Consider the following 23,703-nt stretch of genomic DNA (forward strand, 5'->3'; position numbering starts at 1 on the left):
ATGCAATTTGACATGATTGTTTTTAACATAATGTCAATGAAAATCACGATTTAATTTCCTGGAATTCCCACGGGAATTTTTAAAAATCCCGAAATTTCAATACAGCTGCTGGATCTAATGATTTACGTGTGCGACGCCGCAAGTAAACACTAGTACACACATAAATATATCTTAATTGTACTTATAAGGTTTTAATCAAGTTTCCTATTGTACCTAACTTGAGATCACAAAATTAAATGGTCTGTGAAGTGCGTTGATCACTGTATTTTATTTATTCTTATTTTCTTCTATTCTAATTTTCAGTTGAAGCTGGATAACTGTCTGTTGACGCGACCGTAGTAAACAATGTTTATCAAAAACCTAAATACATTGATATAAATCTTCAGACAAATTAACGCAGTAAGCAATAAGAACAACGCCATTTTAAAAATGTGAGCATTTTTTCTTTGTATTCTTCACAGATTCTCACGACTTGTGATTAAATTTAATGATATCTAATTAAACTGACTTTGACCTTTAAAAGTTAAATAACCGTTTAAGATGCAACTCTCAATGCTTATTATTCAATGAGGTCTTCGTTGCTCGAAAATGTCACTTGATTTCTATCATAGCTTTGTCAATAGGCTCGTCACAATTTAACTGTTGTAGAAATTAAATGAAAATGACAGTGCAGTGATTACACTATATTTTAAAGCAAGTTCTGATTTTTTTAATATCTTTTTTCACTGTGTCGAGTCTTAAAATTACGAATGCAGCATACTCCGATTAAATTTTCTAGCGAGGTTGCATACTATTTAGTTAATTTAATACTGGCCGTCATTCAGTTAGATTTGATTTTCTTCTAAAAACGGCAAAGCGCAACTGACAATCTACAAATTACGTGTGGAGTAAGAATTTGAGTTTACTGACTTAGCGAAATATACGAATATTTTTGACATAATTAAGATATTTGAAAATAAATGCAATATATTAAAATAAAAAAGGCTGTTTGGGTGTAGGTAATGCTGTGGTCTTCAGTTTTTTATTTAACACCTTTTATAAGCAAAAGTATTGTTTTCATTAAAAAAAAATCCGTTTAAAAATAAATAAACTATTCGAATACCAAACAGACATAAAAAAACATCTAAATTATTGATAAGGCAGGCCTCCGCTTCCAAGGCATGCAATTTTTTTTTTAAAGTGATTTATTGTATTCAATCTAATTATGTTTGTGAGAACAGATAAATCGTTAGCATAGACAAACTCTGTGGAAGTGTATCACAGATACCTAAATGAAATCTAAATAAGGGTGTTCCCGCCGCGAACATTAGAGCAATAAACCCGAATTCCCACTTAAATAAGACTTTACGTCCTATTTTTACGACGCAATAATTAATTTAAATGTACCAGAGTCGTATTTTAATTAATTTATTATATCACAAGGAATAGGTATTTCGTTCCGGCGGCCGTTAAAATTCATAAAGTCAAATTTAAAACGTAATCCCTTTGCGCTGTTAAATTTTGTAATCCCCATTTTGCACCTGCGTTTTTTTTATTTAAATTATGAAATAATGGCTGGCTGTATAATTATGGACGAAACAAGTCGGTCCTAAGTCGGTATGAAAACGGGATTTTTTATCGCCTAATTTGAAATAAAAAAAATGTATTTATCATAAAGAAATTTCACTTCATCTCATTAGCATATTTAGTATTGTGAAAAGATATGAGTTTTTAAAACCAAACGGTTCTCATCTCTGTCAAATGGAATGCGATAAAAATTCAAATTGTTCGATAAAAGCGTTAGAGAAATCGAATGGAATGTTCGTTTAGTCGCTTATTTATACCTGACCGTTTGACCTTGGCATTTTATAAGGCAGGTGCAAGACGACGACTATAATTTTAAATATCATTATGTGTTTTCACCTTTAGCTCAGGTCCGTGTTGCGGTTCAAATGGTTTATGAAGTTAACGGTCACTTTCTATCAGTTAGATGCGGCGAGCTAATCTAGATTATAAGATAACCTATTAGCACTACTGCAGAGAAACTGGATATTAATTTTGAACTGGATAAAATGCGCGTGATTTTGAAAGTTGCTAAGTTTAGCATGAGTTTAAGAAAATTCTAAACGAACGAACTTGACTCGAATAATAAACATTTTAAGAATCTCCAGTACGCTCGCCGCTGATCGCATTTTCATACAAAAGTAAGTAGTCTCGTTCTAATTTACATCAACACACTGAAACAAAATAGAACTTTGCTACTATAATGGGAGCAGCTATTTTGATGTTTATAATTAGTTTTGGTTCATATTAAATGTAACAGAATAAAATCACATTAATTTTAAGTATTGTAGTCGCCAAGCGGTCACTCACAGCAGAAGACCAGCGTTGGCCTCTACGGCCAGCCAGTATGCTGAGCTGAGACCGTTTCGCGATTTCGCAAAAACTTTCATAAATATTTACTTTATACTTGTTTATTTTGTGTTTATGTAATTTGCGAAATGCGAAGAAATGTTTTCTATTTCTTATTTCTATTTATTTGTATGGGAAATGGAAACTCGTTATTGATTTTACCCTTATATTTTAAATTAACCAAAACTAATTATAAACATCGTAATGGCTGCTTCCACTATAATTGCAAAGTTGCGCTATGATTCGTAGTGCTCTTGTAAATTAGAACGAAACCATTACGTTTGTATGGGGACGCAAGCGTACAGGGGACTCTTAAGTACTTAAATTAAACATTAATAGAATCGCCTTCCTACTTATTGGTACAACTGTTGAATACTTTCCAATTGCTGAAATTAAGAATTTTTTTGTTTTTTTATGTCACATGAATATCACTTATATTTGTCATTTTTCTGTGGTACGTAGACACCTTCATACATTCACAATAATAATCCAAATTGTAAATCTTAGACAGAAAGTGTAAAACTGAAATTGTCTGCAAGCCACAAGGGAAAAATGTTTTCTACATTTAATTAGATATATTATATCTAATTCAATGTATAAAACATTTTCCCTTGGCTTGCAGACAATTTATATTATATTATATTATTTAAAATTCATTTTCAATCTTACTAAATATTTACGAATTAGTTAATGAAGAAAGTAGTTTTTTTATTTTAAACTTTAATAAAAAAATAATTATGTCAACGAATTGATAAATGTAATCAGGTAAGAGGCTTTCCTTCTTACAACACGAAGGCACAAAAGTTTTACTAAGCACATTTTAACGTAAAGAATCCTAATAGTTTTCAAACCAATAACAAAACTCACCTTGTAGATGCCATCGACGAGTTTCGTAAGTTCTTCGGTCTCCATGATGAGCAATTTACACAAAACTAATTGCGTTTAGTCGAAAGATACGGGAAACTTCATTGGGAATTCAACAATATTTGCACACGAACAAAGTTCGACTGTAACATTACGAGCACTGAATTCACATTTCATCACCACAGTCCGACGAACTTACTATTTGTTGCAAATTAAATCACTCAAGCACTTTCGAAGACATCTGGAACAAAAAAGTTTTCAAATTTAGAAACGTATTAAAACAAGCTAAACTGTTTTATTTATTGCTGGCTGTTTGGATTAAAAAAGTTCACGGCGATTAAACATTAAAAGTAAAACCTTTTTCGAGATAACTATCTGTATTTCCGCAACGCGTGCGTTCAGAGAGCGGCTCGCAAGTCGACTTGCCTCTCGAGTTGATATCTCGAACCTCGATGGTTAAAAAGAAACACAAACCAAACGAACCGGTGCCATATTATGGACCTGTTGATGTCTAAACCGTTGCCACTCTACTGCGTACCTTCCGTGTTTACATAAGATGAAATTCCGAGTGGTCATTTTCAAACAGCATCAGGTCAACGACACTATTCAATATTAACATATATCTAAGGTTAAAGTTCTGTAGCAATAATGTGTCAAAGGATTTTATTAATATAATTATTATTGGTCATTATTAACGCTATTTTAATATAAAAGCAAACATAACTTCCAGACGTAATTATGATAATAATAGCTTATTGGGTAAGCTTTTAGTGAAATGAAAAGGACCCTCAGGCAAAATAGCATGTCGAAAATCTTTATAGACTCGTTACGAAAGCTTATTTAGCCAATGTCATATGCAATCGTAAGCGATATTAAATTTACATGCAATTTGCGTTGCAGGTGTTACTTACGCCCCTGTAGTAGGAGCACAATAGGCGTAACAATAAGTAACTTTCGTTTTCATGAACGCTGCACCGCCTACACCGGCTTCCATCCGGTTGCGCAGTAGGCGCCTAACTTCGATTTTTAAATTAGCAGGCACACCTTGAAACTTTCGCTTTCCTCAAACTCAAAAACGACATGTCAATATGGAAATAGAGTAATAAATTAACTGCGTCCGACGACATTTACATAATTACGCAAGAGCTTTATGCACTCGCCGTGGTTAATCGTATGCACAGCCCGGATCGTCGGTAGAGTTCGCTTAAATAACGAAGGCCTATGGACCACCAGCTACGGTTAGCGTCAACGTTTCCGAAGGCTAAAACTCTGAAAGTTAGTGACTATAAGGAAAAGTATTTTCTCAATTGTTGGGAATGGCCGAGCGAAACCGCCGACGGTGAAAAGGTCTGGAACTATCGTGAAGTTTTTTCGCGCGTCACATGCTGAGGAAAAATATGAAACACAATTTTCTGAGAGGATCCGTAACTTCATTTTGAACAAGAGAGATTTGCGCCCCGCCCGTGCCCCGTTCCCCGTCCCCTTGCATATGCACCCGTTCGGGAAAAGCTGAGCGCGCGGGTTTTCCACTTTTCTTCTTTTTCCCGTATCCCTGAGGCGCAAGGAAACAAGTGTGCGAGACTGCTTATTTCAGTTTCAACTTGTTTAGCTTGGATTGAACTAGTTCGATTCGGATTTAGGAGCGGAAGCTTCGTAAATAACCACACTCGAGGGTCTAGTGCAAAGTGGAAATCAAGCATACCTAACATCCAGAAGCTATTTCTGAACATGAAACTACCGTCAGACTCACTCATATTAAATGATATTGTAACGGATAACTCACGTCTTAAACCGAGTTTAAGCAGAGCAGAGAGAGAGGTTGAGTTTTTTATGCAGAAGCTACTTTACACCTCAGCTTATACTTATTTATACTGCCCTAAGTTTTTATAGAAATGTTCAAAGGCAGCTAGACTGATTTTATATTCCGTAAATTCGAATTGGAGGCGAAAAAGCAACCCTGTGGAATTATCTCCGCGTGCCAAGTCAATTCAAGGAATGGCATAAAATAATAGGATACAGCACGAGTTAGTTCAACGTCGCTGTGCACCCTAGCCGCGCTGTTTCGCTGACGAACCTTGTTATCCAGAATATGTGACAGCAAATAGTGGCTGAATATTATAATATATATTCGTATTCTTGCTCCGGCTGTCGGCCAAGAATACTTACTTCTGGAATGCACTTTTGAATCGAGATTTAAATATTGTTTTAAACTATCGCGACTTTAACTCACTACTAGTACTAATCGTGTTATAAAATGCTTTTTAAAACTAACTACTTCGATAGTGCATATGAAACTGGGGGCGACGTCCCCCTCTGTAACATTCCAGCGGTTGTGGTCACGAGTAGACTTCCCGCACTAGATCTTGATTTTCTATCGGCACCCTATTCGACCCTATCAAATAAGACACACCGCAGTGTGTACAGGCCAACGTTGAAAAAAAACAGCGATAGGTAAGTACTGCAGTGGGTATATTACACAATGGGTACAAGAACTTTGTGGATGATATTTCACTAATTTTTAAGGTGTCCGAAATTATCTGAATGTGGCTTCACTAAGTGACTAAGTCCCGTGAGTGGTAGCAGTTTTTGGGATTTAAAATTCCAAATTTGTCGTGAAAACTAAACCTTATATGTCACCTGTGCTTTCGGAAACTGGCTTTGAAACTTGTGTGATACTGTTTTGTTGAACTTCTAAAGCTGCTGCATTTTATAAAAAAAAACTATGTGACTTACATAAAGTAAGTAAGTTTGCTTTATTTACGCGCTATCGATTTTTATTCTTTGTATACGTTTTTTCAGCCCAAATTCAAGTGCAAGTCTTTAAAATATCCCCTTAGTATAGGTAAGTTATAAGTGTGTATTACTTCATGTTATAAGTAGGTATAGCATTAGTATAATTTGTGCAGCTAGCAGCCATAATCATTCATCTATCAAATGGACTTACGGTAATGAAATTCCCATCACTCCTGGGAAATTTCCCATGACGTGAACTTGATGTCATTGCTATAGCAATACCATGACTGCTTTTCAATCATTCAGGACGGCCGGCTGTCGGGAGTGCTTGCCAATTTTTAATGGAGTTCAGTTTTAAAAGAATTTTTAATTGTATACTATATATAAGTTGTTAGGTAATTATTAAACCCAAAATCTCAGACACCCTGTCTTTTTAGAGTATTTATTTTAAGTTAGCTTAATGCGTATACTAACGAATACCCTAATTATTTAAAAAAATATTCGCATTTTGCTTAGTCAGTTTTTTACTTCGTTTGTAAATTTACATTCGTAATTTGTACTTGTCAGTTGTGCTTCGTCGTTATTTGAAGAAAATCAAAACTGACAGGAAAATGGCCAGTATCAAATTATCCTAAATATGCAACCTCGCTAAGATATCCAATTGGCTTACGTTGCTTAAAATAATAATCATCGTCGTAGTATAATCGATCCTCCTCTCGATTCTGAACAAATTACTTTCAAATTAAATATAATGACTCGGATAACTCATGTCTTAAATCGAGTTTAGCTCGACATGTTTCGGGCTAATCCGTAGCCCTTCGTCTTCGGAGCAACGCGACTCAGCGGCTGCTGCAACACGCGCACTGCGCGCCGCTGCTCTGCTCGCGCGACTACCCGACGAAACTGACACCGGCACACAACTACCCGCGTTTTCATCATCATTACAACTGAGTGAGTGAGTTATCCGGATCATTATATTTAATATGAGTGAGTCTCACGGTAGTTTCATGTTCAAAATTACTTTCAAGTTTTTAGTTTTTTAATTAACACCTTGTACGTAATAAAATAACCTACGTATTACAAAATATACAACCGAATGGATAACTTCCTTCTTCTTTGAAGTCGGTTAACAAGGCATTTGAAATAGTAGTTTATTTAACTTAATTTGCGAAATAAACCAATTTTCTAAAACAATTTTCAAGTTTGGTATCAACTTAAAGATTGAATTTTAAGGTTATAGCAACAAGAAATAACATAAAAATGTATCATTCGGATATTCGTTTTTATTTGTACAATTTTCCCACTAAAAATATTTTTTCTCAATTATACCGAAACAGAAAACAAGCTGTTGAATGGAGTAAACTTACCTACGTAATGGTAAAACATGCAACGTGTAATGCTGATGAACTGAGTTTGATTCCCAGTCCCAGGCAAACTTTTTTGATTTTTCAATGTGTTTCTTTAGTAATTTAGAAAAAAATAATTTGTACGATTTATGCAAAATACTGTATCGCGCACGAGACATTTTATTGCCTATTGCTCGCTACAGTTTGATTAAATTGCGGAATATGCTGCGTGCACTTGACACTTCGCAGTATTGGATATATCCAGGATATGCAGCGTCATTACCGTCAATATTGCATACGAGCTAAATCGGTGTAGGGGGGGATGTAAACGGCTGCTTAGTGTTGACCGAAATTTCCACGAGTGCAATAAAATTATAATCCTTATAAATGTGAAAGTTTATGTGTCTGTTTGTGTGTGTATTTATTACTTTTTCACGATAAAATGGCTAGTCGGATTTGGGTGAAATTTGGGACTCACATAACTGAATCTTCGCAATAAACATTAGGTTACTGTTTATTCCAATATTCCTTCGGGATCAGGAGGTACGCATGTAAAATCCCGAAAATGTCAACCAATTAGTCTACCTAAGGTACCTAACCTACCTAAGGTTCCCGGAATTTCAATTCACTGCGAGATACAACATTTCACGAGAGCGAACCCGCAACTAAGAACTAGTTAATTGATATTTTTTGGACCGATGCGTTTGCCGTACGTAGGTAGGTACGCCCTTATTGTTATCAACCTAGTTACTCTTTCAGCTTATCAAACTCATGAGTCACAGGAGGTACTTTAGTTTGCTGCCTTTTGCCTCACGTGGAGGTATTATCGTTTAACACATACAAATGAATGCGTTTATAATGTAATGTCATATCCTGCAACACGGAAACTTTTATCATTCCGCAAACCCGTAAACGACATTCAGAACCATAAACCACTAAACCAAATGAGTCATAAAGCATTTCGTCTTTTCCTAATCGCCAAGAATTGGTAAGTTAAAAGTACGACTCGCATTATGGCGCGGTTTTGTTCACTTTGCCAGAAGGGGTCCCATTGTACCATCTCTCTTGTCGGTAGCTGCGGATAATCTACTTGGATTCTTCGAAGCCATTATTACCACAACAATAACCGCCTCGACAATGTAGCAATACCTACCGAGCCACACTTTCAATTAAATTTCAAATTTGAAACGGAATCTTTGTGTTCACCTTTTGGTACAGCTGCGGAAAAGTGCTGCGCTTTCTTCAAGCGTCTAATGGGTCTTGTTTTGCTGATTATTAAAGTATAATCCGGTGGTAGATTTTTTTTTGACATTCATAAGTGCTATAGTAAATTGAATAAAGATATTTTGACTTTGACTTTGACTTTATACATTTTACAAGAAAAACTTATAAACATTATAAAACGTACTTGCAACGGGACTCGTACGTACAAAGAAACGTCGACACAAGTCACACAGCATTAAAGAAAAAATCTTATCTAGTAAGTCTGTCTGAAAGTAATAAGAACCACTTTTTCATTACAACATTATTTACTTTTTCTGATATTGTATTGTATTGTATTGTTTAATACTTTTATTTTATATTCTTCTGAGTGTAAACTTTTATTTTATAATAATAGCTTTCAGTTAGTTATAACCTCTTTTTAAATCCATAGATAAACCGATGAATCACTTACTAGGTATACTAGGTACCTAGTGTAAAACACACAATTAAAGCGGCAATTACACTGCGTCGTTCACCTAATGCGGTCGCCGAATTTGTTTCAAACTACTTCGGCGAACGAACGTCGTCTTTACATTAGTCTACTGCGGCGGCCATATTAAAGCGGTGGCAGCTGTCGCTCGCCGAATGCGGTTGACTACTGTGTTCTTTACACTTTTGCGGTCGCCGCATGCAGCATGCGGCGAACGACGCAGTGTAATTGCCGCTTAAGAATACAAAATACAACATCAAGTCAAATGCAAACGTAAGTTAAACATTGTTTATGAGGGTGCTGCAGTAGGTACTTACTGTTATCAACTTTGCTCATACGTAGGAGCACAAAATTGGTTAAAATTCTGTCTTAACGTTACACGTAACTTTTTGTAACTGGCATCAAAATATTGAGCCAATAAGAAGCACTAATAACATGAAAAGGAGATCACAATGTAACAAAATAAAAATAAATTAGGCAGTTACATTTAATACGACGAAGATCCCACCTCGGGCGTTCGAAATCTCGTAAAGCAACCATTGCCCTCAAGTGAACGTTCTCGATACCCCAACTAAGCCTAGCAATAGTTGTGTACGAGAGCGTCGTTTAGACACGAGACTCGTACAGTTTGCCGCCATCACGCCCCTCGATGTGATGCGATTGCTCAATTGGCGAGAAATTGCGACGGGACTAAGCTCGTGGAAAATTGGCGATATCGTTAATATTCACCCGAAACCGGCGGTTCACGTGGCGACTACAAATAACGAGCTGACAGCCCCCATAGATTTATGCATCGTCGTTCTAAGTGATATATTACTTCTAAACTCACCGATCATGAAGAATCTCAAGTGTCTCCTTACGGTTCCAATTTACAATCTGTACCTTTCATTTTATACCCACAAGATTATCCCTCGTACATTTGTTATTGAAAGAATATTCAAATTCTTACAACGATAGCAATATTTCGGTGTACTTAAGTAACGTTGGTAATAAAGCGGGTAAGATATCGAAACTGTTTTTCAACACTCGTTGTCTGAATGAAATATAGCAAATGTGCGCGGGGTCCATAAAAATAACATAAAATATACGTATCTTGACAAGCGGGAGGCTCAGGTAAGTCTAAGTAACTTTCTCCGGGGGCGTTAAGCCGTTCACCTAAGGAAATTGGTGACAAAAATATTCCGGTCATGTAGAACCCCTTGTTAGCGAAGCCGAAAATACAAGAAAATTCCCCTTCTGACACGGTGTGCTCCGGGACCGTTGTTCTCTGCTAAGTTTTTACGATAGCCGCTAAAATTGCTGAACACTTAAATTTTATGTCGACGGATATGTGCAGCTGCGCGTGTGATTTGCTTATACCTACCTAAGTCAACAACAACATCTTTACAAGTATTGTACCTGCATACGCCTTTCAGAATTTTTTATCGTAAATTAACAACTGCTGCATGCATTATTCATATAAAAAAAAAACGCAAATTTCACACTCACTTTAATTATGCCAGTAATTTTTACTATTGCCAGCGTCATAAAGCAAAATTTTATTCACTAGGTAAAGCACATTTACGCACTGGCTGCACAGATACGATTGAAACTGAAAATCGCAACGTGTGTGCGATACGATGACAATTAATAGGCACTGAGCGAGGATGACGATGCGATTTGTAAAGTAGTTTTAATGGAAAAATCGTGCAATATTAATGAAAATTATAAGAAGTTGATTAATTATTACTGAATTTATATATGGATAGTATGTTTTTTTTTCGATTAAAACTATCGATTGCAAACTATCGATTTTTCGACAACACTAGTTGACACAACAGTTAGTCATCAAAAAATAATATAGAGTTAACAAAAAGTTTTTTTTTTAATTTAACTTGTTTTCAACCCAGTGGGTACTTAAGTTAAAAAAAAGTGTTGCCCTATAATGACAACAATCCTTTACAAACTTAAGACATTAACTTTAGCCATCTCTTTTAAACATTGCTGCGAATATTTGCTTACTCCCTCACTATTAGGTGCGTGTGCGTAAAGCTTGGTATATGGGCTGCCGTGCATTAGCACGAGACCAGACCCATTCGCTATCCTAATGGGCTTGCATGGCCCAGGCGACTTGTTAGACATAGTTATTGCACAAGCGCAACTAGACACGCCGGGGGTTCATAAGCTGTTTAATTATTGATGCCAACGCAGACTAGGTATTTTTAAACCCCTACGCAAAAAGAGGGGTGTTTAAGTTTGATCGCTTTGTATGTGGGGTCCAATTTAGATGTTTTTTTTTTCATCAAAAGCCAGATTAATAGAGATTTGTCCGTTTTTAAAATTATCAACTATGAAATGATAATGTTGATGGTTTTCATTATGTTAAATTATAATTATTACAAAGGGATTCTTTGTACAGTTGTTTTTTTTTTGCTATGCTGAGAAACACACCTACTTAAAAGCCCGTATCTAATCATTTAAGTAAAAAAAAATGTTTTTTTTTCTTATTTTTATACAATACCATCTTTTTTCCGTGACCGTCTACCAAGAATTTGTTTATCACCTAGGTACCTTTACAATTTTCTGGGATAAAAACTATCTTACGTCCTTCCCAGGGTCTTAGAATATTTGCATACCAAATTTCATCTAAATCAGTGCAATGTTTTAAGCGTGAAGAGGTAACAAATAACGATAAGAATTCCCTTAAGAATTTGTCAATCGAAATCAGAACTAGGAGTATCTATCAAACTTTTAAGCTTGCCAAGCAAAGTCCGTACTACGCTAAATCCAGTATCATTTTGTAAAACGTTTTCCTCATTACTCGCCTTTCCGGCCCTCAAACATTGTCTAACGAATCGTATGTTGCGGCACCGAAAGTAAGTACTTAAAAAGTTTCAATCATTACCAACTTTTCGTTTACCTATTCATGTTTAACAAGCTGACTTAAAACTTTTTTGTCGCAAACTTGAAACAACTTTACACTGAAATGAATTGACAAAATCATTGAATCAATCAATCTAATGTTAACATTAAATACGCTTGTTATAGCACCGAACTTGATATTTTCCGCTCCGATATCACAGTAATAGCAGGCAGTTTATCCCGCGTCCTTGTGATTGCGTACTTTCGTTGAGCCTACCAATATATCGTATCATTACGTGTTGTTGTCCTAATTGGGCATTAGGTGGAATCTAGAAAAACGTCTATTAGTCGCGCGGTTAAATACAACATTTATATCCATTAGGGAAACTTCCGACACGTCGGTAATCATATTCCAAGCAGGCATCGTATAAATCAAGAGAGGATAACCGGGGGCAAAAAACAACGTGACCGGTAACACGCACCGCCCTAACCACTGTTTATTGTAGGTTTTACATTCACTTTATTGCCGCTTGTATCAGTAGATAACGGGCTTACTTAGGCTCAGGGGCTAGTTTTTGCTTGGGTTTTGATGGCGGCGCACGGTTGCAATGCGATCAAGCGGGGACAAAGAAAATTGTACCTAAAATACGAGTAGTATACTGACAAATGAAATGAGCTTGTTGCTGTTGCATGGGTGCTGATTACGATTTATGTTTGCTGATGTAGTTGCTTTTAAAAATTCCACCGATTCGTTATATTGGCCTATCCAGTCCTACTATGCCCACACACGCGTGTTTTTCGTTGGCTTTTATGTGAAACTTTTTTTAATAAATACTTACGAATAATTACAGCCTTATTCTGCCCTCTAACAAAAGACGGAATCTGAAAAAAAATCATTTTTGAGTTATATTAAACCATCTGATACAAGATACAGAATGGCTTAAGCTTATACTACAGTGGTTAAAGTAGCTCAAGTTTTTTTTGAGGTACTGCACCTTTTGCCATAACACAAGTGCGTTAACATGCGTGCATGCTTTTACACGCGTCACTTTAGGATATTAGATTTAACAGGTATGCTTCCCTGTCGTTGTTGCAACCTAACGTATCTGTATTAGTCTCAGTACTACTACTGACAGTTGACGCTATAATTCAGAACTCCGCATAAGTTAGATGAACGTTGACATAAACACGGCCGCACAAGCTCCTCAATCAACGATGATCGATGCGTTTGGAATGCACAACGAACAGTGGCCAGTAATGGACGCATTGCATGTTTGCTGGAATTAGACGCCATCTACTGATGCGTTCACTGCGATCTAGAGGCGATAATGTGACTATATTCTGGCGTGCTAACTTGATTTAGATTTTTGGAACACGATAATTTTTGTTACCTTAATTTAACTTTGGTGCTTAATTTATTATGTTTACCTTTAGGTATCCATACTAATATTATAAATGCGAAAGTGTGTGAGATTGTGTAATTGTATGTTTGTCCGTCTTTCACGTCGAAACGAAGCGACGAATCGACGTGATTTTTGGCATATATATAGTTTCTGGGCCAGAGCGTTTTCGCCATTTCGGCTCCGGAACCCTAAAAAGATAACTTCGAGTTCTTTGTTTTGTTTATTTCGACATTCGTCCACGCCAGTTATTAGTATTACGATTCGCCGTTGTTACAAACCGTGCTGTGCAGTATCTACAGATGTAGTGAATAATGTTTTGCCATCGTATTTTGCTTTCTTAACTGGCTTACTGAAGTTTACTGAAGCTAATTGAGGAAGCAATATAAATACGAACTTATTCAACAAAACACGATGGAAATAGTAGATTGATAACAAGGGTGGAAAGTGACCCATTTCACCCGAGTTATTCCTGGCGCTCGAACGAAGTGAGAGCGCTAATAGTTCGAGGGGAAATGGGTAATTTCACCCGAGTTAGACACTCTACTTTTCATTTCGACTGTGAGGAAAGTAAAATACTTACTACAAAAAAAATGAGAATAATAATAAATTGAATTTACTTATATCCAACCTCCAGCGGTACCTTTACGAATGGCCACTTGCCACGGCCGACTATAAAAAAAATCCAGTTGGTCACGACGCCGAACGAAGAAGTTTGACCATTATTACTTATTATATTCCATCTCTTTCTTTCACATTTCACGAATGACTTCCATCTCTTTCCTAACCTAAGTAAAGAAAGAGATGGATTATGCTCCTGACGTACCTAATAAAGATCAAATTTCTTGTTTCAAACAAACGGATGTTCGGCGCCCAACCTCCGGTGTTGTATATAAGCTGCTTGGCCACGAAGTGCATCTAGATGGCCATGCCGAAACGTGAAAAAAAGGTGTCATTGACGCAACTCAATTATCTTCGACTCCGTGGCTAATCGAAAAATTAAAAAAAATTACTTTCCACCCTAGAGATGAAAACGCAATTTTCCACCCGGCTATCTACCCATGAAAGATAAACTTTCCGAACAGGAGAGATGAAAAACATTATTCAATAGATCTGTACTGATCTCACAAGCAATAACACAGATATTTAGGTAAGGATCGAAACATTCAAAGCAAGTGTCGCGTCACGCGTGTGCTCGCAGGCGCGCGGCAGCCCCCATTGCTTAGACAATCTCAAGTTGTCGCGCGCTGTAGGTGTTTATCGCTGTAGGCTGTGCTGTAGGTATGGACGAGTGACGGATGCCTGCCGGAAGCTAACCACTGGAACAAACAGCATAACCTAGCTGTATTTGGGATTGGTAGAATGTCTTAAGGTGTATTTTGATCAAGAAGGTATCGAGAATCTAGAGCAGTTTGGCAGGCTTTGGAACTCCAAAACTAAAAGACTTTTGTTTTGGTTTAAATAATAATTTATTTTTGTCTTCTTTCATATTATTATTATGCAAACATATTTAAGTACTACTCATCCGAAGAATAATCTAAAATGAGTGAGATTAGCTATAAAAAGTATGTTGCAATCTTTCTGAAACGCATATTTCCTTTTAGGCAGGAGATGATAGACGCCTTAGGGGTCGTAAAATTTTAAAAATATGTGCCGTTCCATCACGCGTACCATATACGTTACCGCGGTTAAAGGCAAGTATAAAGACGTAGAATGCCATATTAGCTGTTGGCACACTTCTCATCTCTTAAGCTTATGCATTTGAAACCCGCTTGCTAAACATGTCATCCTTGTACGCATTAGCCAAACAAGTTTCGAATGTGTATCTAAAAATTATATAGGTTAAATAGGTGTATAATTAACTTTTAAGTGGAATACCATTAAATGCACGTAAATCACTCGTCATCCACGGTAACATTCTTTAAATCTCTACCAAGACCGCGTAAAGACCTTGAGGGTCGTATTCCTGCCTACTTTATATTTCATGCAGTGTATGTACCTACCCTCGGCGTTTACCTGTCTACTTTCGCCACCTCGGGACTTAAACCGCTTACTGGAAATAAACTTTGTTCAACGCTCAACGCGGAATGTCAGAGATTTTGTAGCATTTAGCTGTCATCATGAAAACGGGAGCTGTTCGCTGCAGCTGTAATGGATGGAAATATACTCTGAAACATGTTGGGAACTAACCTTATGATTCCGATAAGTACTCGCACATAACATGATTAAGTGATTAAAATTTGACTTAAACACTGTAGAATTAGACATGAAAAACGTGAAACTAACGCAAGGGTTGGACAGAAATCTAATTTTACAAACTTTTATTTGACTCGTAATGTACTTGCGTTTGTTAATTCAAGTAATCTTTTTTTTCAAAAAAAAAGTGTAGTCAGCAAAAAAGCTTGTATTAAAAGTTTTTTTTTTGAAAAACTTATTTTAGTAAATTTGGCTTTGGGTGCTATCAAATAGCTGTACACTACAAATTCACAACTCATATTTAACGCAAAAGGGTATTATGACAAAATAAATTACAGTAGAAGCTCATTTCCTTAATCGGGGAAAGTTCTGTTATTCGCAATATTGGAAACATTAACCACCCCGACTCAAGAGGAATTATAAAGGTGCGTTGTGCGAACAATGAGTTTTAATACGGTGGCAACATCGCTTACCACGTTTATTTGTTGGCATTCGAATAATTGCCTGATTCAAAAAGGGAGAGCCCGTATTATAAAGGGTTAAGTTCAAACTTCCGATTTGAAAAGACCGGACAATGTGACTTGATACGAACGAAGCTTTAATAGTCCTTATAGGTACTTCTACATAGCGGTATTCTATACCGATATACTGTTTTGTATGTTCGATAGATGCAATCTGTTATGGTGTTGAGGTGATATAACGGTGATATTATGTGGCGTGGTAAAGCTGGTAGACACTTAAGAGTAGGCATTTGAGGCGGTATACGAATTGTACAATGCCATCTATGATAAAACTATGGATCTGGCTGAAGGAAAATAGGATTAAACCAACCCTGATATATCAAGCAGTTGACAAATATGTTTATCAAGGATTTTTTGAAATATTATTTTGAAAATATTAGACTAATTTCTGGACCTGACTAAAGTATTACATTAAAAGTTCAGGTTTTGTATTTTTTATTTCAACTCCAAATTAACCAATCTTAAATTTGATTGCTTAATAGCGACATCTCTTGTCCGGGTGAGCGGTTAGTTCCGATGGAGTGTTGAAAGTTTCTCGATGAGGACTACAACATAGATGTCGCTAGTGTAGCTGCTTAAGTGACTAAATAACAAAACAAACAAGCTGAGATATGTGGTGCATAGGAGAAATTTGTGTCCTGTCCAGTGGTGGTGTAGAGGCACCAGCTCGGAATGCTGAGGACCTGGGTTCGATTCCCAGCGCTGGTCTCTTTTTCTGGTTTTTCTGAGCATCTATGTTTCAGTTTGAATTTTCGATACCATTTTTTCGCGCAAAATTTGGGTCTACGAGTTTTCAATGTAATTAAAAAATTTAAAGATCAGTTAGCCTTACTATTTCTCCAGTTAGTCCTGTAATTTTGTATTTAGAAAACATGAAGAAACTATAGTACTAGTGTTCACATTTCCCTAAATAATCATCATCTCAGCCTATACATATACGTCCCACTGATAGGCACAGGCCTCTTCTCAGAGTGTGAGAGCTAGCCCTCACCTTCAATAGGTAGCTAGGTATTTAAGGCAACTTAAATACCTACTCTAAAATGTGCACTAGCTCTTGGACTATAGTTATTGTAGAGTTGTAGACCAGAAGATTTTCTGTCGTACTTGAAATAGAGCATCTATGTAAACGGCCATCTCTTATTTCTCGTCGACATAATTATCCAGTTTTCTTGCACACTACCGAAAATAAACATGATGTCTGTATACAGTATATCCTCTACCAGACTACAGTAACTATTGTTACAAAAGATAATATTAACAGTTAATACGAGTACCACATTTCCGTAAACAAAGACTGACCGGCTTTCATCGGTACGACCCTTAGCAATACGCGAATAGTGTAATACCACTAAGTATCTAGACAATAATACTCGTAGTAAAACTTAATGGATATTTCGTGTGCGTGTCCCTGATAATTACTAGCTAAGTGAACCATTGCCACCTTATTCAGCTACATACGGTACTTAATTATAACGATTATATTGAACATTAAACTACCGTGAGACTCACTCATATTAAATGATATTGTAACGGATAACTCACGTCTTAAACCGAGTTTAGCTCGACATGTTTCGGGCTATTTCGTAGCCCTTTCTTCTCAGGAGCACGCGACTCGACGGCTGCCGCAACACGCACACTACGCGCCACCGCTCTGCTCGCGCGACTGCCCGACGAAACTAACACCGGCGCACAACTACCCAATAAAAATGATGATAAAAATGCGGGTAGTTGTGCGCCGGTGTTAGTTTCGTCGGGCTGTCGCGCGAGCAGAGCACAGATAGTCACGTGCTCCTGAGAAGAAGGGCTACGAAATAGCTCGAAACATGTCGAGCTAAACTCGGTTTAAGACGTGAGTTATCCGTTACAATATCATTTAACGATTATATTATCTAAATACTACACTTAAACTAGTTGTCTAATGTCGTTCGGAACTCGAAACAAAACATAGGTTTTCTCTTTCTTTCTCATTTGATTCTTAGGAATACGAAGAAAATCGACGAATTAGCGACATTAACATGTTGATAATGATGCTGGATATCATTTAATAAGAAACTTAAACGGAACAATTACTCTTCAACGATTTTTAGGCTTTTGTGTATACCATAAAATGTCGATCCGTTCGTTCATCTGTCCTTATGTCCGTTTGTTAATCTATCTGTCTGTCTGTCCTTAGGATCGCGTGGAAATATCAAGTTCAAATTACTTAATAACAAATACTCAGATACGCCATTCTTTGGAGCAGTGAAAATTATCAACTTCTAAGTTCACGTGGTAAAAAGTTTGAAAAACCACTTTTGAAAATATTTTACATACAAAACCTGTGGGTATCAAATCCTATAGGATGCTTTTCCATTGACATATAACATACATATATATAGGTACACTTTTTACATTTGTTAAATTTAGGTCCTCAAAACATAAATAAAAAAAAGAAAGACATCTGAAAAAGCGCAAAAGAATTACATTGTGTTTCAAAGAGAAAGAAATCTTTAGTGGAGTCCCTCGTACTTCGAAATAAAGCATTATTATTATTATTTTTGTTTAACACGCACTTTATCGATTTTTTTGAGTAAATTCGACTTCGGTCGGTCGGTTTTTACGTAGAAAAAATATTACCTTTTACACTTACAGGTATGTCTAGTAACCCATATAGTTGGAGTAGTATTTCGTAAGTGAATGTAAACGCCGGTGACTAGAAAACCCTCTTTACTCGAGTGTACTCTTCTACTTCCACCGTATTTGCTGTTTGGGCCAGTAAAAAAGCTCTTTTTCAAAATAGATAACGATAAACGAATTTAAACACAAGCTGCGTACAAAAGAGGCTATTTCCTTATCCCGTGGGAATTCAGAAGTATCTCTTTGTGCACCTATGTGATACACAAGATGGATGTCTGTCAAATTTTAAGTCTTTAGCAGTGTGATATAAACAGCACGCTTCTAGCACTGGCCTTCTTTCACTTTTAGATTACAATCTAGGAATATGAACCTCAAGATGCAACACATTGCAATTAGTGTACAACGCTGTTTTTCAGTGGGACCCATTTAAAAACTAAAACATATAAAAACATACAACACACTATGACGACACGAACGCCAGCGGAAGGAAGTTCGCAACCGGAAATAATGGCAACACTCGACCAGTTTAACAATTTTCAAAACAGCTTAAACCTCAACAAGTTAAACCAGGATTGTAGTGTAATATTTACATTAATTTCATTGAGTATACCTATGGCCAAAATGTGTAAAATATTACGTATCACACTACTGATACGTACATAATCTAGGCGACCCGAGCGTTTGACTTAAACACACGAGTTTTCCCAGAATTAACACCAAGCCAGATCGATTGTTGGCCCCTGAGAAAACCCCATAGAGCAAATTTAATTGAAATCTAATCATAAAAACAATAGTAAACTTGCTAATGCCCGTGACTCCGTTCGCGTAGACTCCCATTTATCGCTATCCCGCGGGAACTATGCAATTTTCCGGGATAAAAAGTATCCTATGTTATTCTCCGGAACTCAAACTATCTGTATACCGCATTTCATCAAAATCGGTTGAGTAGATCCAGAGATTATCCCCTACAGCCTCATCAACTCACAAACTACCTCTTTATAATTAATGTTTAGTATAGAAATAAATATACAAGAATTGCTCATTTACAGGTACCTACGGCAGACGTATAGGTACTTATTCTACATGTCACGGCAGATGCACCGACACCGATTGTTTTGAGTGCTTTAGCGCGCTCTAATCGGATCTACTTTGCGTACGCCGCACCGATCGCAACATTAATGGCATTAAACCAAATGCAATTACAGACAATGCGGCCTACGTTAATAACGTCACAGTACAATATAATTGGTTAATGTGTTTTCATCTATCGCTTTTATTGGCTGATAATTAAGCTCGTAATGAGGTTTGCTTTGTATGGTAGTCCGAATCGGGTGTTAACAATCGGAACTGTGTTGTAATTCTGTTGGTTTCTAGGTCACAAGTCTGCAACTATTGATTCAAGTCATAAACCCAAATGCAAAAAGCACAAAGCTATTCGCTTCATATTTAACGCGAACTGCTAAGGAATAAAATTCGCTACCATCGTCTGTATTTCCGGATGGATAGAACCTAAAAGGCTCTTCAAGGCTAAAGTGTGGCTGTTATTAAACTAGTGAGATACACCTTTGGCCTCATCCGCATTTTTCATCGGGTGAGATATAGGTCATTCTCGAGTCAGTTTTATGTTTATGTTTTATAAAAAAGTAGATAGATACAGTCGAGTTTATAAACTTGTGAGCAAAAATTTGATCGAAAATATCCTGAACACGCTTCTACGTAGTTAACAATAGAGTCGTGTTCAGACATTTTTGATCAAAAATTTGCTCACTAGTTTATGAACTGGACCGTGCAAACTTTTTACATTGTTTCGGTAGCTCTTTGGTAGCGAAAGAACTACCGGGGCAAAGAACTAAGGGCTGTGTGCATTGATTACCTACTCGTGATATAAAATTGACAACTATGTAGAATGTCACCCCGTTCTGATTCTCTCATCGCCTATGAAGATTGAATTTCATGTTCATCCCTTCATTACTGCATTTAATCTACAAATAATTATAATGTAAGCTACTAGAGCTAGACAATTTATATGTTTTATATAGGAACATCAGAAAGAACGAAGCACGAAAAAGGTTTTTTTGGCATTCCTGCGTGATAGCCCAAATACCTAACCCTTTTTTACCCGACTGCAAGGAGAGGTATTGTTTTTAATTTTTCTACGGTCGCGACGCCGCGAGAAAAAGCTAGTATTTACCGATTAATATATTCTCCTCTGAATAAAAAGTTCAGTATTAAAATAAACCACAACTTTTTACTTTGCTCCGCTACCCCGCTATTAGGGTTTACTTGATACGAACGAATACTCGCAAAATAATGCCTAGTACAGTCTATGCCTTTTTTATTGAAATCAGTCCAGTGCTTTAACAGACAGACTGACAAATAATTCAATAAGAATAGTTCATTAAATACTGATTAAGAAAAGTGTCAATTCGAACACTATCACAGATAAACTCAAACAGTTCCTAATTTAATTTTAAACCAATCTGTAGTTGAAATCAGTGTTTGAAAATGTATTTTCGCTTCGGGTGCCTGTAATCGGTTTAGGCGACGGTCGCGACGTGCCAGGCCTACTAGTGGCCACGTGCGCACAATAGTGCTGGGTCGTTAAACTGTTAGATAAGAGGCCAGTAATCTTTGCTATCCACAAAACTATAACTTAACAAGCTTGAACGTGACACTCGTTAGAACCCGGCCGCATTCAGTGTTTGACGCACTTATTAAAAAAAAGAAATCTGATAAGAACAGCAGAGGCTCCCTGAGACAGGGTTCCACCGAGTGCCACATACGAACTTGTCAAGATATAGAAACATCTAGTCTTTATAAAAAGTTTGCTGAGGAAAGACTTCCATTTCAGATTTTATTGTTTTACACTACACCACTGAAATACAAGATTCTTATACCTAAAGATAACTCCTTTAATTTTTAACTTTATTTCTTGTTATAGTAGTAGTATACACACGCGCTCTGTGAAAATTTTATATTCTATTTGTTCTAACATAATTCAAATGACAGATGCCAAACTGACAGAAGAGAGTCCCTCCTACTGTTACGCAAACTATCGATACTTTTGCATGCTCAAAGTGGCAATAGCATTATTTGTTGGTTTAAACGTTACGCTATCGAACTGAAAGTCTTATTTGAATAATAAAATATAATTTATTCAACACTTGGAGTGTCACTTACCGACTCTGACGAACAATCTTGCAAATTAATAATAAGTTCGTTTATTTTACCGCTTTTATTCTTACCGATAACCCTCACCTCTAGCAATTGCGGCCTATTGAAACAACATTGTAAGGGCGTTCATTAAAGAAAGTAAGTTAATACAACACAGTGCCTACACAGTAACTTAACAATTTGTTAGCAAATTAGAGTTCAAATATTCGAACAATCAGCAGTTTTAATGTGATTTAATTTTTTCAAGCATCTCTCAAATCATACCAATTTGTCGTCTCGTGATCATGGCGTATACAACTGTGCCGAAATATCGAACTTCTCTAAAATCAAGGTACGCGGAACAACACCCGAATTTAAATCATAAAACATTTTTTGTTTCATAAATATTATACCTATATTTATTTTATAATGTCTTAAACTTTCGTGATTTTCACTCATAGTCAAAATACCACGCACAGGACTTATCACGCTAACACACACGAGTAATATTTATACCTCGACGTTTCGGCAACATTACAGTGGCCGTTTTGTCCTGTGCGTGGTATTTTGACTAGATTTATTTTTACTCAAAAATGTGATGAAACTAATGAAAAACATTGTATGTCACATAGAAGATACCGAAAATTGCGAACATCGACTCACTAAAGCCCTCAGTCTTCGACTTCGACGTTCTCATAGACTCTCGTTCGTAATTCCTTATTTACCGCCCTTAAGATACAGTGTTACTATTTAACAACTTTTTCGTTTTTGTCAGCTCTTTCTCCTAAGTCTGCCGTGTAGCATATTTGCCATGCCAAGGTTTGTCTCCGCACTACGCTATCCCGAATTCCGGGCGGGAACCCTTTCGCCTACTGCATTATAATACTGACCCGTCACGCTTAAGGCATTCCAGCCTCATCATGGTAGAAATTATTCTAAACTAGTGTTTACCCGTTACATTAAAAACAATCATGGTCAAATTTCATGACTCTAAGCCCAGCGGTTGTTGTTTCGAGTTTTTATCCCTATCCCGTGGAAATACCGAAATAAAAAGTAGGCTATGTTTTATTCCAGATGTTCAGCTATCTACATAGCAAATTTCATGACTCTAAGCCCAGCGGTTGTTATTTTGAGATTTTATCCCTATCCCGTGTATCCTATGTTTTGGATACAGGTTATAAACTAACTTTTTGCCAAATTTAATCCAAATCCGTCCAGCCGTTTCAGCGTGAAGAAGTAACAAACATACTCACTCGCTCACAAACTTTCACATTTTATTATTAGTAGGATGCCTGCTACTTACTGCTTCGCACATCCGCCTTTGACCATTGGTAATCAATCAGTTCAGATAGTATGCTAGATGTATTAAAGAACGTTTTAGGTTGAGGGTTACATATTTTAGACTACCGACATTTATTTGGATACTTCGCTCAAGTAATCGTTATACGAGTACTAACAAGACCAGAATGGTGAACTACGTGAAAAAGTTACACCTCCTCTAATAAATTACAAATTATTTCCATTTATATTAAGACGTCAGACTATAAAGAAGTTACCCACAGCGGATATGCGGTTATCACTCACCTTTATAGGCACTAATATTGATTTACGCTCGTACCGGTATCTAATGATAATTGACGTCGTCGCAGTTAAAAAGATGGGTAGCCAAACTTATATCTTATCGAAAGGGGAGCGAAGACTTGTCCATCTAAACACGAGCCTACCAACTTTCTGATACCTTTAAACTCTATCAAAGTACCTTTAAGGGTTAGAACCGAATGAAAAACAACCCAACTCAGCCAACGCCTCAGCAAGAAGTTTTTCACTTGCTCGAATTTTTTTGATTGCTTCCACGGAGTTCCAGGGTATTCCTAAGGGCGTTTGCATTTCTTAAAAAGGTTCTTATTGATTAAAAATGCTTCCTTTTACTAATTGATTGGGGATGCAAA

At 36.7% G+C, this 23,703-nt stretch overlaps 1 protein-coding gene across 3 annotated transcripts in view; it reads right to left on the minus strand.

Annotated features, from left to right (window-relative positions):
• LOC141429100 (BAR/IMD domain-containing adapter protein 2-like) overlaps window positions 1–23,703 on the minus strand; it is a 167,098-nt gene that overhangs the window by 35,537 nt on the left and 107,858 nt on the right. The window contains exons 3-4 of one of the 3 annotated variants that reach the window (XM_074089298.1): window positions 12,708–12,750; window positions 3,259–3,496 (exon numbers count right to left, since the gene is read on the minus strand). In XM_074089298.1, coding sequence (XP_073945399.1) covers window positions 3,259–3,303 — 45 coding nt within the window. In that variant the 5' untranslated portion in view covers window positions 3,304–3,496; window positions 12,708–12,750. Of the gene's footprint in view, window positions 1–3,258; window positions 3,497–3,612; window positions 3,723–12,707; window positions 12,751–23,703 lie in introns of those variants that run through there. The other 2 variants (XM_074089296.1, XM_074089297.1) reach the window with 2 other exon arrangements.

This window comes from Choristoneura fumiferana, chromosome 6 (assembly GCF_025370935.1).
Source record: "Choristoneura fumiferana chromosome 6, NRCan_CFum_1, whole genome shotgun sequence".
Classification (NCBI taxonomy): Eukaryota; Metazoa; Arthropoda; class Insecta; order Lepidoptera; family Tortricidae; genus Choristoneura; species Choristoneura fumiferana.